General features: G+C 44.7%; 1 protein-coding gene across 3 annotated transcripts in view; it reads right to left on the bottom strand.

Annotated features, from left to right (window-relative positions):
- The window catches only part of AFAP1L2 (actin filament associated protein 1 like 2), a 121,317-nt gene that overhangs the window by 41,546 nt on the left and 66,640 nt on the right, over positions 1–13,131 (bottom strand). For all 3 annotated transcript variants that reach the window (XM_027818748.3, XM_043550933.1, XM_027818747.3), the window contains exons 2-4: positions 7,355–7,483; positions 6,791–6,868; positions 833–927 (exon numbers count right to left, since the gene is read on the bottom strand). In XM_027818748.3, the coding sequence (XP_027674549.2) occupies positions 833–927; positions 6,791–6,868; positions 7,355–7,483 (302 nt within the window). The remainder of the gene's footprint in view (positions 1–832; positions 928–6,790; positions 6,869–7,354; positions 7,484–13,131) is intronic.

Raw genomic sequence — 13,131 nt, 5'->3', positions numbered from 1 at the left:
ACTGGTGGCTGGCGGCGTTACAGCCACGCCACCCGGCTGGAGCCAGCCACACATCGCGCGGCAGAAAGCACCGGGTCAGGCCGAGCTCTGCAGCTGCGCTGCCCCAGGAGCTCACCCCGCCCCCCAGAGCATTGTGCCAGCAGCGCAGTGAGCTGAGGCTGCGGGGGATTGGGATCAGCGGGGGAGGGGCCGGGGGGCTAGGAGCTCAGGGGCTGGGCAGAAAGGTCCCAAGGGCCAGATGTGGCCTGTGGGCCATAGTTTGCCCACCTCTGGTCTAGGGTCTGGCCTGTCTCTGAAAGTGCACAATGCCAGATGCTAGCAAACCCCCTTGTCTTCCACAGCAGTGATCAAGTAGTGCAGTGTTACACAACAGAGAAAGAATATTGTCCTGACACCACATGGCGATTACCCAAATGCCCTGAAGTTTGAGGATTGTTGGCCTTTGTAAGTTTCTCCCAGGCAGTCTAATCATTGCTGCTGCTGTTACACATCTAGAAGGAGATTTTCAAAGACAAGTGGCTGTTAGGTGCCAAGCCTGTACTCCTGTCTTTGAAAAATCGCACCCCTAGTTACCTAAGCCTGTTTTGAAACTTACCAGGACTACAGCTGTTTGCCTCAATAACATCCTGTTACAGAGCGAGCTTTGTGAATTACATACATTATATGTTGCATAATTTAAAAAATTGTCCCTGTTTAGAGCCAGTATGTGCCATGAAGAATTTAAAGATATAAAATTCTATCATTAGAGGTAGATTCGATTAAATATTAAGACCGTGGAAAGCAAAGGAGAAAAAGAGAGAGAAAAGGGAGCGATCAGGAATCAAACACATACTATTTTTGGAGGAGGAAGGTCCGGCAGACTCTTCTGAGGAGGAGATGAATGGTGTCCTGATTCCCCATTGGACAAAGACTCTCCGCAATCCAGTGCTACAAACAGAAACAAGCAAGAATAATGACATGTGGCACGTCCCAGCAATGCACTTATTACCTAGCAGTGGTGCAGCAACATCTGTGCGCTACGTTATATTTGAGTAGGAAGCAGGGTGTTAATTACAGAGTCTGCCTTCGATGCTTCATCGTGACCATGTCATTTCAGGCCGTAGCCAAGAATACAGTGCTATGGCACCACAGCTAAAGAACCAGTTCTCTCGGTAGGAGCTCTTCTTGTTTTGGAATGTTTTTCCTCTTGGAATGAAAACTATGAAGACCAAAATGACTTTTAAAATAAAAATCACTTCACTTGTAATGATGATGTCTATATTGAGCCGTTCTAAAACGTTCACTCTGTTATTACTCTGCTGTACGTGGTTTCACTTGCAGGTAAAAATCACTTTCACTCTCCCAGATCCACTCACTAACATCCTTAAAAACAAAGGGCCAGATTCTCAATAGGTGGAAACCAGGTAGCCACACTGGCTTCAGTGGAGGTCCTGGCCTAAAGTCTTCAAAGGAGAAAGTTTCAAAAGTTCTTTCCCTTTAAAGAATACATACGTCATCTATTGCACCACAATTAGAACCTAAGGAACAGATTTATTTTCTACAAAAAATGGTTTCTATTGAATTTTGTCACCTCTGTAAAACGAGTTGTAGCTAAAGGATGGCCATCTTTATTAGGCCTTAGGAACATCTAAGGTTTTTGGGAGGCAGAGTGACATAGTGAGTAAAGCAGGGGACTGCAAGTTAGAGGGTTTTCTGAGAGTACATTCTATTCCCAGCTCTACCACGGACACCCTCTGTGGTTGAGCTAATCACCAATTTCTGTGCCTCCATCTCCACCTCCATAAAATGGGGATAACACCACTCGCTTCAAGCACAAAGGTTGCCACAGAGGTGCAAAGTCCAGTTACTCTAATAATAAAACGAGAACTGTCACACTAGTAACTAACGCATTTATATAGGACCTCATAGCCGAGGAAAAGATTGTTAGAAAAAAAATACAGGGCCAAATCCCCAGTGGGCATTTTCAGCACAGCTGCATTGAGCTACAGTGGTGTACACCCGCTGAGAACCTGGCACTCTGTGGTGGGGGAGGAGTTTCAAACAGACCAAGAAGGGAGGATGGTTCAGTGATTCAGGTGTTAATCCGGGACCCAGGTGCAATTCCTGCTATGCCACAGACGTCCTGTGTGACCCTGCACAAGTCAGTTAGTCTTTCTGGGCCTCAGTTTCCCATCTGTAAAATGGATATACTAGCACTATCCTAATTCACTGGAGTATTGTGCGGAGAAATACATTAAAAGATACTACAATAAAGGGGGCCATGTAAAGTGCCAGAGCCTAGACAAGGGATATGGTGCCCAGCTCCCTTTGAATGGATTGCCTAACTCCCGTAGGCGCCTTTGAAAAGCCCAGCCTCGCTCCTTGTGTGAATAGGGACAATGTAAATTAGAACAGTCGGGGTGCTGTGCCTTTCCTAGTGCAGCTTACCATGGGGTTCAGAAGACTCTGGCATGAACTTCGCTGCATATTTCTGTGTTTTATAAATAAAAGCTGGACCCGCACTGCTCCATTTCAGTCTCAGTCTCGGAAGCCACAATGACAGCTCTGAATCTGCACCCTATAATGAGCCCCTGGCACGGTGGCAGAAGCATCAGTACAGTCCGAAACACACAATGACGTAATCCCCCAGGCTGCCTGCTGCCTGTGGTGAAGCTTCTGTGCGTCCCTCCTTGTTAATGCTGGACAGTTTCATTAAGCTACAAGGTCAGAAGCAGCCATGTGCCAAACTGCTCAGTCAGTGAATACCAACTGAAAATATCTGCTTGCTAAGCACAGCCACGACAGGCAGGGCTGCTCGGTTCCTTGCACAGTTGACATTAAAATTAGGCGGCCCCAGGTGTCTGATCATCAGCCTTGAAAACCGCTGCTTTACTGCATCATGCAGAAATGAAAAATGGCGCTGCCAAGGCACCCCATGGTTACACTTAAAATACTCTACTAACTAGCTGGTGCTGGAGCTTTCCCTCTTCTAGGATGCATCAAAGGTGCTACTTTCAGCACCATCGCTCCTGGAAAGAGGACATCAAGGGTGATACTTCCTAGAGAGGAGCACCCGAAGGATAGCACCATGAAACTGTTCTGAGAGAGATGAGGAGATTCAGGTTTCTGACCTAGTGGGCATATTTACACAGTAAAGAAAAATCCCTGGCACAGAGTCTCAGAGCCTGGGTCAAGGGTTTGCAGGGCTGAAAGTAGCAGCAGCAGCAGCCTGAGCTCCTAGACCCTCCCCCCATCGCTGGGTTTCAGCGCCCAGGCTCCAGGCAGAGCCTGAATGTCTACGCTGCGATTTTTTAGCTCCCTGAGCCCGAGGCAATTGCCCCAGGCTCTGTGGCTCGTCACCACAGACTAATTTGCAGTGTTGACATACCCGCTGGTTACCAGCGCGTTCACAGGTACCCAGCCTCTCTCAAGAAGCGCACGGTGTAGGTGCATCTTTAGCAGAAAAGCACATTGCCTATCTGTAACTACTGCACAGAACAAAGCCGCCCTCCAAACACTGCAAACAATTAGAGGGACAAGTGACATTTTGTGCAGGGATCACTCATCCAAAATTCTACATTCCTTGTGTGATGCCAGCATCTGCTTAAGCATAGCGAGTGTTTGGCTTCACCTCATGCCTAGGAATCACCCTAATGAACATCAGCAGGCCAGGAAGAAACAGTTTGTTTTCCTTATTCATTTCCTCCCCCTCTCTCCCCCAAATCTACTCGGCAAATCAAGAGCAGGATGGAGACCTTTTTCCAGATCCTCAGCTGATGTACATCAGCACAGCTCCACAGAGCTGAGGAGCTGGCCGTGGGATGCAGTTTGAGTCTGGGGATCTCAGGGTTTTATATTGCTGTTGTATCCTGTTTATATCCTGTTGCTGTAGTACTTGGGCACTTTCAGGGTAAATCAGATGTGAATGGTGAGATCCCTGCTGGACTTCAAGGAGTTTCCTGCTGTTCTCCCCTCCTTGTATAAGGAGGGATCTGCCTGAGGAATAATTATTTTTCTAAACCAGCCGTAAGTATCAACTCAAGAGTCTAAGGCCTTATCTTCACTACAGGGGGAGATCGATATAAGCTACCCAACTTCAGCTACATGAATAATGTAGCTGAAGTCGACGAACTTAGATCTACTTACCGCAGGGTCCACACTACGCAATGTCGATTGGAGACACTCTCCCATTCACTCCCCTTGCGCTTCTCGTTCAGGTGGAGTACAGGAGTCAACCGGAGAGCCATCTGCGTTCAATTTAGCGGGTCTTCACTAAACCCGCTAAATTGACTGCCGATGCATCGTTCCCTCGATAAGTGTAGACAAAACCTTACAAAACCAGTTTGCTTACACTCGCTTCCAGTAAAGACATCGCAGAATTGTCCCTAATACAATAGGAGATATTTTCCGGTTCTCTCTTAAGGCATGAAGTTGCTTAATAACAGGACACTTAGTACAGGTTTCACTGGATCTGAAATTCCCCAAGCCCTGGAATTTGGGCAGGTGACATTTAGAAAGACAAAAAACAGGCAAAAGGAAATAGTGTAAACATGCACAGTTTTAACGGAAATAAAATGTCCTATTTCTTCATTCTTATACAACTGTGCTCTCCATTATCTGCAAACAAGACAAATAATTCACAGATTCCAAGACCAGATGGGACCATTGTGATCATCTAGTCTGACCTCCTGTATGACACAGACCAAAGAATTTCACCAAGCAAATTCCTGTATCCAGCCAAATAATTGCTGTAATGTCTGCATTTGTACTGTATTTTCCATGCTGGTATTACCAAAGAACAATATTTATTTTTCCTTCCAAGGTATTTTTCAAATAGCTTGTATCCTCTTAGGTCATTTACCAGAGTGAATTCAATTACTATGCCATAAAGAGAGACCTACGAAGGACTGTGTTGCTCAGCTCGTTGTCTTATTAGTGCAATCAAAAGTAGATTCATCAATGAGAAAAATTGTTGGCCATCCCTCACTTGTTTTTAGAGGCTTTCCCCCCATTTCTCTGAGCTGATGTGATTGTCTTTAGAAAACATCTTATCTTGCATTGCTCCTAAAGGGAATGCTCTCAGTGCAATCTAACTGTGAATGGGTCCAGGCCCCAATCTGCTAGCACGCACCAAGCACCTATCATGCAAAGTCCGACTGATTTCAGTGGGACTTCGCATGGGTACAGGAGTCCACATTAGCACAATCAGGGCTGAATGAATTAAACATTAAGCCCTGATCCTGCAACTGACTGGATAGGCAGATTCCAGCACCTGCACCCATTCATTAAACAAGGCTCTGCACAGATGCAGGGTTTCCCGTCCAGTCAGTCACAGAACTGGGATTTACACCACACATACATAGAACCTAAGCCACTGCCTTCAGTTTTGTCACACAAAACTTAGAAGTTTAACTTGGTCTGGGGAAGTGGTTGAAAGAGCAAGGGCCATATCCCTTAGGGAATGATTGCAAGTGGGGACTCACAGCCCACGATAGGGAAAAGGCTGAACTAAAAACAATGACAGCAGGCTTTAACAGCCTGACACGGCTCCATGGCTCACTGCATTGCCTGGCCAAGCCTTGTACATGTCATTGGACGCAGGATAGCGAATCCATGTAAATTAATCTTTCCATTGCCACTGATTTCCATGCTCAAGTCATGGTTGATACAAGCAGGCCTTCTTTGGCTATGGTTTAATATTATAATTAATGCAACTAGTGGCACTGACCAAGATTGTGACCCACTGTGATGGGGCTGTGCATACGCATAGTAAAAAGAGATGGCCTCATTTCCAGAAGCATTTGAAGTTAATCCACAATTTGGCTGCATGAAGCAGATTTAAACACAATAAAAATCGTGGAACTAACATGACCTTTGCAGGCCATCATATTGTTCACTTTGCTTGTGTGTTGTCCCCCTTCCCTTACCCTCATTCTGTCTTGTCTATTTAGACTGTAAGCAATTTGGGGCAGGGACTGTCTCTTATGTTTGTATGGGGCTCCATTCTCAGCTGGCCCTTAGGCATCGCTGTAATAAACATGAATAATAATAATAGGAAGTGGCTAAAGGGCTGATCTATATTTATAAGCATGAAGCTTTGGAGATAAGTGGTCCTTCTGAGTTTTCATAAATGTTGTGAAAGGGAGAAATTTTCACAAAATAATTCAGAATTTTTGGAGAATTCCTTCCCATGTTGTGAATGCAAAACCAGGTGGATCTAGTCAGAAAAACTGTGGGATAACCATCATGAGCATTTCACCCAGGGTTACTGTTCTCAATTTATACAGTTTGCAAAGTGCTAGGATCTACCTGGGAATGTGGGGGGAGAGGTGCTACATAAATACAAGATATGTATATTCTGTGCATAAATAATTCACCTTGCACCAGTTTAGACTATTTGAAACCACCAGTGGTATGGTGGAAAGCAGCATGCTGAACATAGTAATAAAAAAAAAACGTTTTTAGACATGCATTGACTGGTTTTGGGTCTATACAAAATGGGATGACTTCTTTAAATAATTTCAGTAGGGTTGCATGAAGCTACATACTTAGCAAGGAGACATTTTTATCCCAAAGTACTGCCCTCAAAAGTGCTACTTCCAGGAATAATCTCACTGTGTTAGCCAAAAGCATGGAATATGTAAAAATACAGTTGTCATTCCACCCCTTCCATTGGCTCAATTCTGCACCCACTGAAATCAATGGGAATCATGTCTGATGTCAATGGGAGCAGGATCAAATCCTATGCCCCTTTATTCTCTCTCCATTGGGAAGTTAAATCCCAGGCAATTGGTAGCCGTAGATTCCATACCTCCACCTTCTTTCTCCTGTCCACCCTTTTGTTTAACCGAGGTCACTTTGTTCATGTAAATGTATTCCTCATCACCACCTGCAAACAAACGGAAGGAGAGATGTCTTAGTGGGCCAGTCCCATTCATGCTGCAAAGTTTTCACATAGAAAGGAGCAAACTGTGTGCACATGCGTGCGTATGTACACTTAAGTCTCTACTAAATGCAAAAACCTACCAATTACAAAATGTTAAGCTGAGAAATTAAACACTGAACAGCCAGGAAATTCCAGGAGTTAAAATTTCAATATGAACTAAGCCAGACGGCATGTCCTGTGTATCTTATGGTGTGGATTAAATAAACCAAATTTTAACAAGGAAAACAGAAATGATCAGGAATCTTGGAAATCCTTTACTTTTAAAAATGTGCAACTCTGGTTATTTCTGTATATAGCTTTAGTAATTTATACACAATTTAAAACCCAAATCCATGTCTCTCTCTCATATCCCCTCTCCCCAGTCCCAATTTATAAAAATACCCATGTAACTTCCCTCTCTCACCCGCCACGCTCTGACTCCACACGTACCGCTTGTCTTCGTGTACACTCGCAGGAGGTCAGAAAGGAAGCATTTTTTCACTACAGCTGTGCTGCTGAGGCTCTCTTCATTCAGTATGTTCAGAAAATCCTCAAGTTCCGTAAGCAGCTGTTCTAGAGCTAAAGGAGACACGGTAAACAATTGGGATGATTTCTTTACAGGGCCATCTGGTTACATTTAGAGAGAGGACATGCACTGAACCTCGAATTCCCCAACCTCTTGACATTTTTTTTTTTTTGATCAGGAGGGATTTGGATTTGCATCTCTGAGCTGAACCTATTCTTAGGGTTTTGGCTCTGGATCACATCTCAAAATGGAAGGGATTTGTTTTCTGATTCCAGTTCAGCTATAGCTGAAATCTCACACAAAGGTTTTGTCCAAAGAGTTTAGACACCTTGTGAGAACAGCTGATCTTGTGAGAGTTTGGCCATTCGCTGCTGGAACTACCATGAAAGCAGCTGGCAAGGTTTTGGCACCATTGAATGAGACCATGATTTTGCCTAGAGCCCTCAGCCCTAGTCTCAACCTGATCCAGACTGGGGTCCAGCTCCGAACGCTGCCTTTTTGGGCCACTTCAAATTTGATTCCATTTTATCTTTGCAGTGACTCAAAGACTCATGCACAAGAAATAGAGTATGCCCATGATACTCAATGTCTTCTAGGACTATGTTGCTTGGAAGAGCTTCCAGCAGTTCGCACTTGCATTGAATGGAGATGTAGAGGATGTGAAAGCAAGTGCAGGACTTATCAGCTCCTGAACCAGTGTTCAGGACAAAGACGCCATGGAAAGAACACCCCCTTTACAACCTAAAGAGCGAGTGGAGAACAGGTCAAGTGGATCATGCCCCCAGCACCACGACTAAGCAGAGCCAATCAGTTTATTTTAGTTATAAGAAAATCCTTCCTCTTTCTACGTAACTGTTCCCTGTCGAATAGCTTCTGGAAAAAGGCTCACACTCTATTAGCTGGCATTCAGTTACTCACTTCTGATTTCTCCTGTTGTTGCCGGGGTAAGTTAGGAACAGGGGCAGGAGACCATTCCAGAGCAGAAAGAACCGAGTGTTTTGTGAAGAAAAGAAATGCCGAATAAGAATGACAGTGGGTGGGAAGGGCAAGGAGTCAGCCAGGTATGGTGATTCCTTCTCTTAGGACTCTCCTCTTGTACATTAACTCAGTCACTTCCTGATATTCACATGCTGCACCAGAGACTGGCAACAAGCTCATGCGTTGCATAAGCATATTAATTGTTACAATTTCTTGCTGCACCACTAGGGGATGTGGGGCTACAAAATATGGAGCGGTTAAGATGGGGAGATGCTATTATTTATTTATAAGCATTTCCATGGCACTCTTTACAGTAAGATCTGCACCCCACACAAAACAGCAATGAAGTATCTCCACACCCTGGGAGAAGGGAAAGCATTCATATCCCCATTTTGTAGACAGGAAAACTGACACATATCTAGATTAGTGGTTTGTCCAAGGTTATAGAGAAAGTGTGCGGCAGAACCAGGAATAGAGCCTAGTTTTCAGTCTTAGCCCCTAATCACAAGGCAATTTTTTCCCTACTGAAGCTATGTCTACACTACTACCTATGTCGGCAAAACTTTTGTCACTCAGGGGTATGAACATTCCACCCCCAAGCGACATGAATTACACCAGCATAAGAACTAGTGTGCACAGGGCTCTATGTTGGTGGGAGAGCTTCTTCTGCCAACATAGCTTCTGCCGCGCGCAGAGGTGTTTTTTTATGCCGACGGGAGAGCTCTCCTGCATTGGCATAGAGCGTATTCACCCCACGCACTGCAGCAGCTGTACTAGGGTACAGCTGTACCGATGCAGCTCTGTAAGTGTAGACATGCCCTAAGAGGGAGGGAGTGTAAGAAGCCCATATACTGGGTGGTAGCAAGTGTTTGCTACTCTAACGCCATTTGATTTTATTTGGCTAACTTTCTGGATCCAACAATTTACCATTGCTCCTGGGTTTGACTGTAAACACCAGTCTACTGCCTCCAGATCAATGTATATAATCCAACTTAGTTTGCTCAGGAGCCTTTGCTCTATTGCCTGGGAGCCCTTTACATTTTATTGTGGCTTCTCTACATTAGATTACTTCTATTTTGGTCTGGCTGAGCACCAATGGGCACCTTCAAATGTCTGCATTGTACTGCATTGTCTTGGCTTGTCTCGTGACCTGACATAACCCATTGCAACACAAATCAGGTACCAGTAATACCAAGAAGTCCCAGTGCTTTTCACAAGCAAGTGGAAATGGGGAATTACTTGTAAATACTGGGATTTTACCAATAACTGTTATTAAAACAGAAGGGTGATTATTTGATATCTATCGCATCTCTCAGGCATTCTCTGACCTGGGGAATTTGCCCCGAGTCCAGCAAACAGACGAAACACCACAGTGTAAATCACAATTTTCCAGTCTACAGTGGAATTTGCACTGGTGCAGTGACTTGGGTGGCTGTCCATCGACTGCTGGACTTGGCGCAAAATCCCACTGGAGACAAGGCCGAAATATACTGTCCTATTAGCTTATTCTACCAGACGTGACACTTTACATATAAGTAACGATGACAGTAAGAGCACAACCCAAACAACACCACAGCTTATCTCGGAGCTACAGCTAGCTGTCAGTCAGCTTCCCCAACAGCTGCCCACATGGAAGTCAAGATAGAGTTTGTGTTTCTCCTTAAGGTTAATGATTCCTCCCCGCATCCCCCATTACTATGGAAAATGACCTCATGCTTCTCCCAGGCATCTAGAACTACTATAGCACACAGGGTCAAATCTCTTACGAATAACACAGCTCATGCAATAGGTTACATTTTCCAGCAGTGGAGTCAGAATGCCAAAGCTGTCTTCAGGTTTCCCGTGACTCAAACAGCTCATTTAGTGCCTGATCCAACAGCCACAGAGGTCAGTGGAAAGATGCTGATTGACTTCAATGGACCAGGATCAGGGCCTTCAAGGAAAAACATTCAGCTCATCTTCAAACAACAGCAATGTATGCGTGGCCTGTTCCTATGCAAATCTCTCTCTGATCTCAGTGGGACGCTCCATATCCAAACCTGATACCTGTACAAATAAATTTCCACTGCAATGAATGGAACTATTCATTTCAGAGGGAAGAAGGAAGAGAGGAAGGAACGTGCTAATTTTAATAAGAAAGCAATGAGCACAAGCCGGAAAGTGAAGATGAAGTCTCAAGGATGAATATGAAGGGAGCCAAAGGGATACTTGGTGCAAATGAGGCAGAAGAAGAAAAATCACAGCAGGTGGGTAAGAATTAGCAATGGTCCAGAAGTGTCTCTACATTAACCAAGGTAGAATTTTGAAGTCAATGGAGATACAGTGATTTCAACAAGCTGAGGCTTTGTCCCACTGTGTGTACACTATATTGAACCTAGTGAAGGGCAAACCAGTTTGGAAAGTATCTAGAGTAGCCTGATCCAAATGTCCTCAGTGGCTCCCCTCTGCCCTGAATGTGTATCTTGGATATTTATACTGCCTCATGACTATAGTACCTGAGCATCTCAAAATCTAATGTATTTATCCTCACCACACCCCAGGAGACAGGCCAGTGCTATTATCCCCATTTTACAGATGGGGAGCTGAGGCCCAGATGAGCTAAGTGACTTGCCCAAGGTCACATGGGAAGTCTGTGCTGGAGTAGGGGGAATTGAACCCAGGTCTCTCCAGTCCTTGGTTAGTGTCCTAACCATGGACTGTCTCTTCCTCCTGTGTTTTTGCCTTCTCACCCTGGTGGTCTAGAAGCGACCATGTGGTAAGGTATCACTGATGTAGCTAGGCCTGCCTTTCTGGTCATGTCCCTGTGGGGCTTCTGACAACACTCAGCACTCCACTTGATTCAAACTGCAGCCCCATGGCGCTCTTCAGCCAACGTCTCCATGGCCTTCGTTTAGCACATTAGAAAGCAAGGGTTCAGCAGCAGCAGCAAGGGAAGGGGATGGGACTAGTAGAATCAGGGTGGGATTTTTCCAAAGTTCAGAAAGGGAGTTAGGAACACGAGTCCTTATAAAAGTCAATGGGATTTGTGCATCTGACCTCATGTGGAGCTTTACTTTTACCCTAGTCTAGCACCTTCCTTTTAAGAATCGCAGCTCCTATCTATGTGATGTTTTCATACAGTACTTATCAGCATGGTATCTAAAAATCACACCTACCCCGAGAGAGAGCTAGAGATTATCATCCTCATTTTTAGCCTGTTGAAAGTGAGGCCCAGATTAAGGGACTTGCCCAAGTTCATCCAGGAGTTCTGTAGTAGAGTCAAGAAATGCACCTCAGTCCCCTAAATCCCTGTCCAGTTCCTTAACCACCAGACCATCTGTCCCCTGTAACGTGTGGTTACTAGGCAACAATCATTCAAAGGGCCCCTAGAAATTTAAAATAATGTTTAAAAGGCATTTAGGAAGCTCAGATCCATGAGGGAACCAGGTAACTGGGGAAAAGAACTATATGGATCTGCCAAACCCCATACAGCGTCTAGTCTGGAGACCCTTAACAATTTGGCCTTAAACCCATTTGCTCTAGTTTGGATCTAGATGGTCACCAAAGCATAGGACAAGGAAAGTGAGTCCAAGAGGATGGGCTAGACTGGCAGCCCTGAGAGATATGTGGGTTTACAAATCAGTCTCTGGGATGCTTTTGAGGTTCTCCCATCCTATATTTGACTCTAAAGCATGAGTTGAAGATGTATTCTATCCAGTTTTACTACTGCTACTTCTATTATGGCTTCCTAGAAGCAGCCTATTCCAATATCTCCACTTCATTCCAGCAAAGCATCCTCATTGCTAGAGTGACACGTGGAGAGTTGGGGACTTTAATGTTGCAATAACAAAGTTGCTTTCCACACAAAGGCTACATGCTCCACTCACGACATTTGGATGTCAATGCATCTGACCCCATCTTGGCACGAGTCTAGGGCTATGCTTGGTAGATGAAAAGAAGTCTCTAGCCTCAAAGTATTGGCTATCCAGTTTTTGTGAAACCAGAGCCAAAAAACTAGCCAGTTCATATCAGATCCAGAGGCAACACACTCTTTGTCAAGTAAACACAAGTTATGCCCAACATTAATGTTGTTCAAAGGTAAATGACCATTAAACAGGGTTACAAAAATATTCCTTCCAACAGCCTCTAATCTTTGCCATTCTGCTCTGATGATGATAAATATCTATGTCTAATTTGAAGAATCCAGTTCACACTCTGGCATTCTAAGGAAGCAAGAAGGCAGGCTGAGGATTAACCTTCACACAAGTGTTTCAGAAATCCCTGTTGAACGGGATTGAACTAGTTCATTTAATCTAAACGAAATGAATTATTACCAGTTATTTATGTCAAGGTACCGATCTCAACCAAGTTCAGAGCCCCGTTGTGCTAGGCACTGTACAAACACGTAGTAACAGACAACCCCTGCCCTGAAGAGCTTACACTGTAAACAGATGAGACAGACACAAGGTACAGAAAAGGAAGCATTACTTTCCCCTTTATTTACAGATGGGAAACCAAGGCGCAGAGAGATTAAGTGACTTGCCCAGGGATTCTGTGGCAGAACCAGGAACTGAGCCCAGTCCTTCTGCATCCCACTCTAGTGCCTTTACCCCAAGACCACCTTTGCTCAAACCTTTAAGAGATGCACTGGAAGAATTTCTAAGCGATCGGGGGCATTGATTCCTGTTGAAAGCAGAACGCTACTACTGATAGAGTACTTCGTGCTCTTATGCCTGTCCCAGGC

The sequence above is a fragment of the Chelonia mydas genome, chromosome 7, assembly GCF_015237465.2.
Source record: "Chelonia mydas isolate rCheMyd1 chromosome 7, rCheMyd1.pri.v2, whole genome shotgun sequence".
Classification (NCBI taxonomy): domain Eukaryota; kingdom Metazoa; phylum Chordata; order Testudines; family Cheloniidae; genus Chelonia; species Chelonia mydas.
Note: the sequence above shows the minus strand (reverse complement) of the source record. Positions and strands in the feature narration are given on the sequence as shown.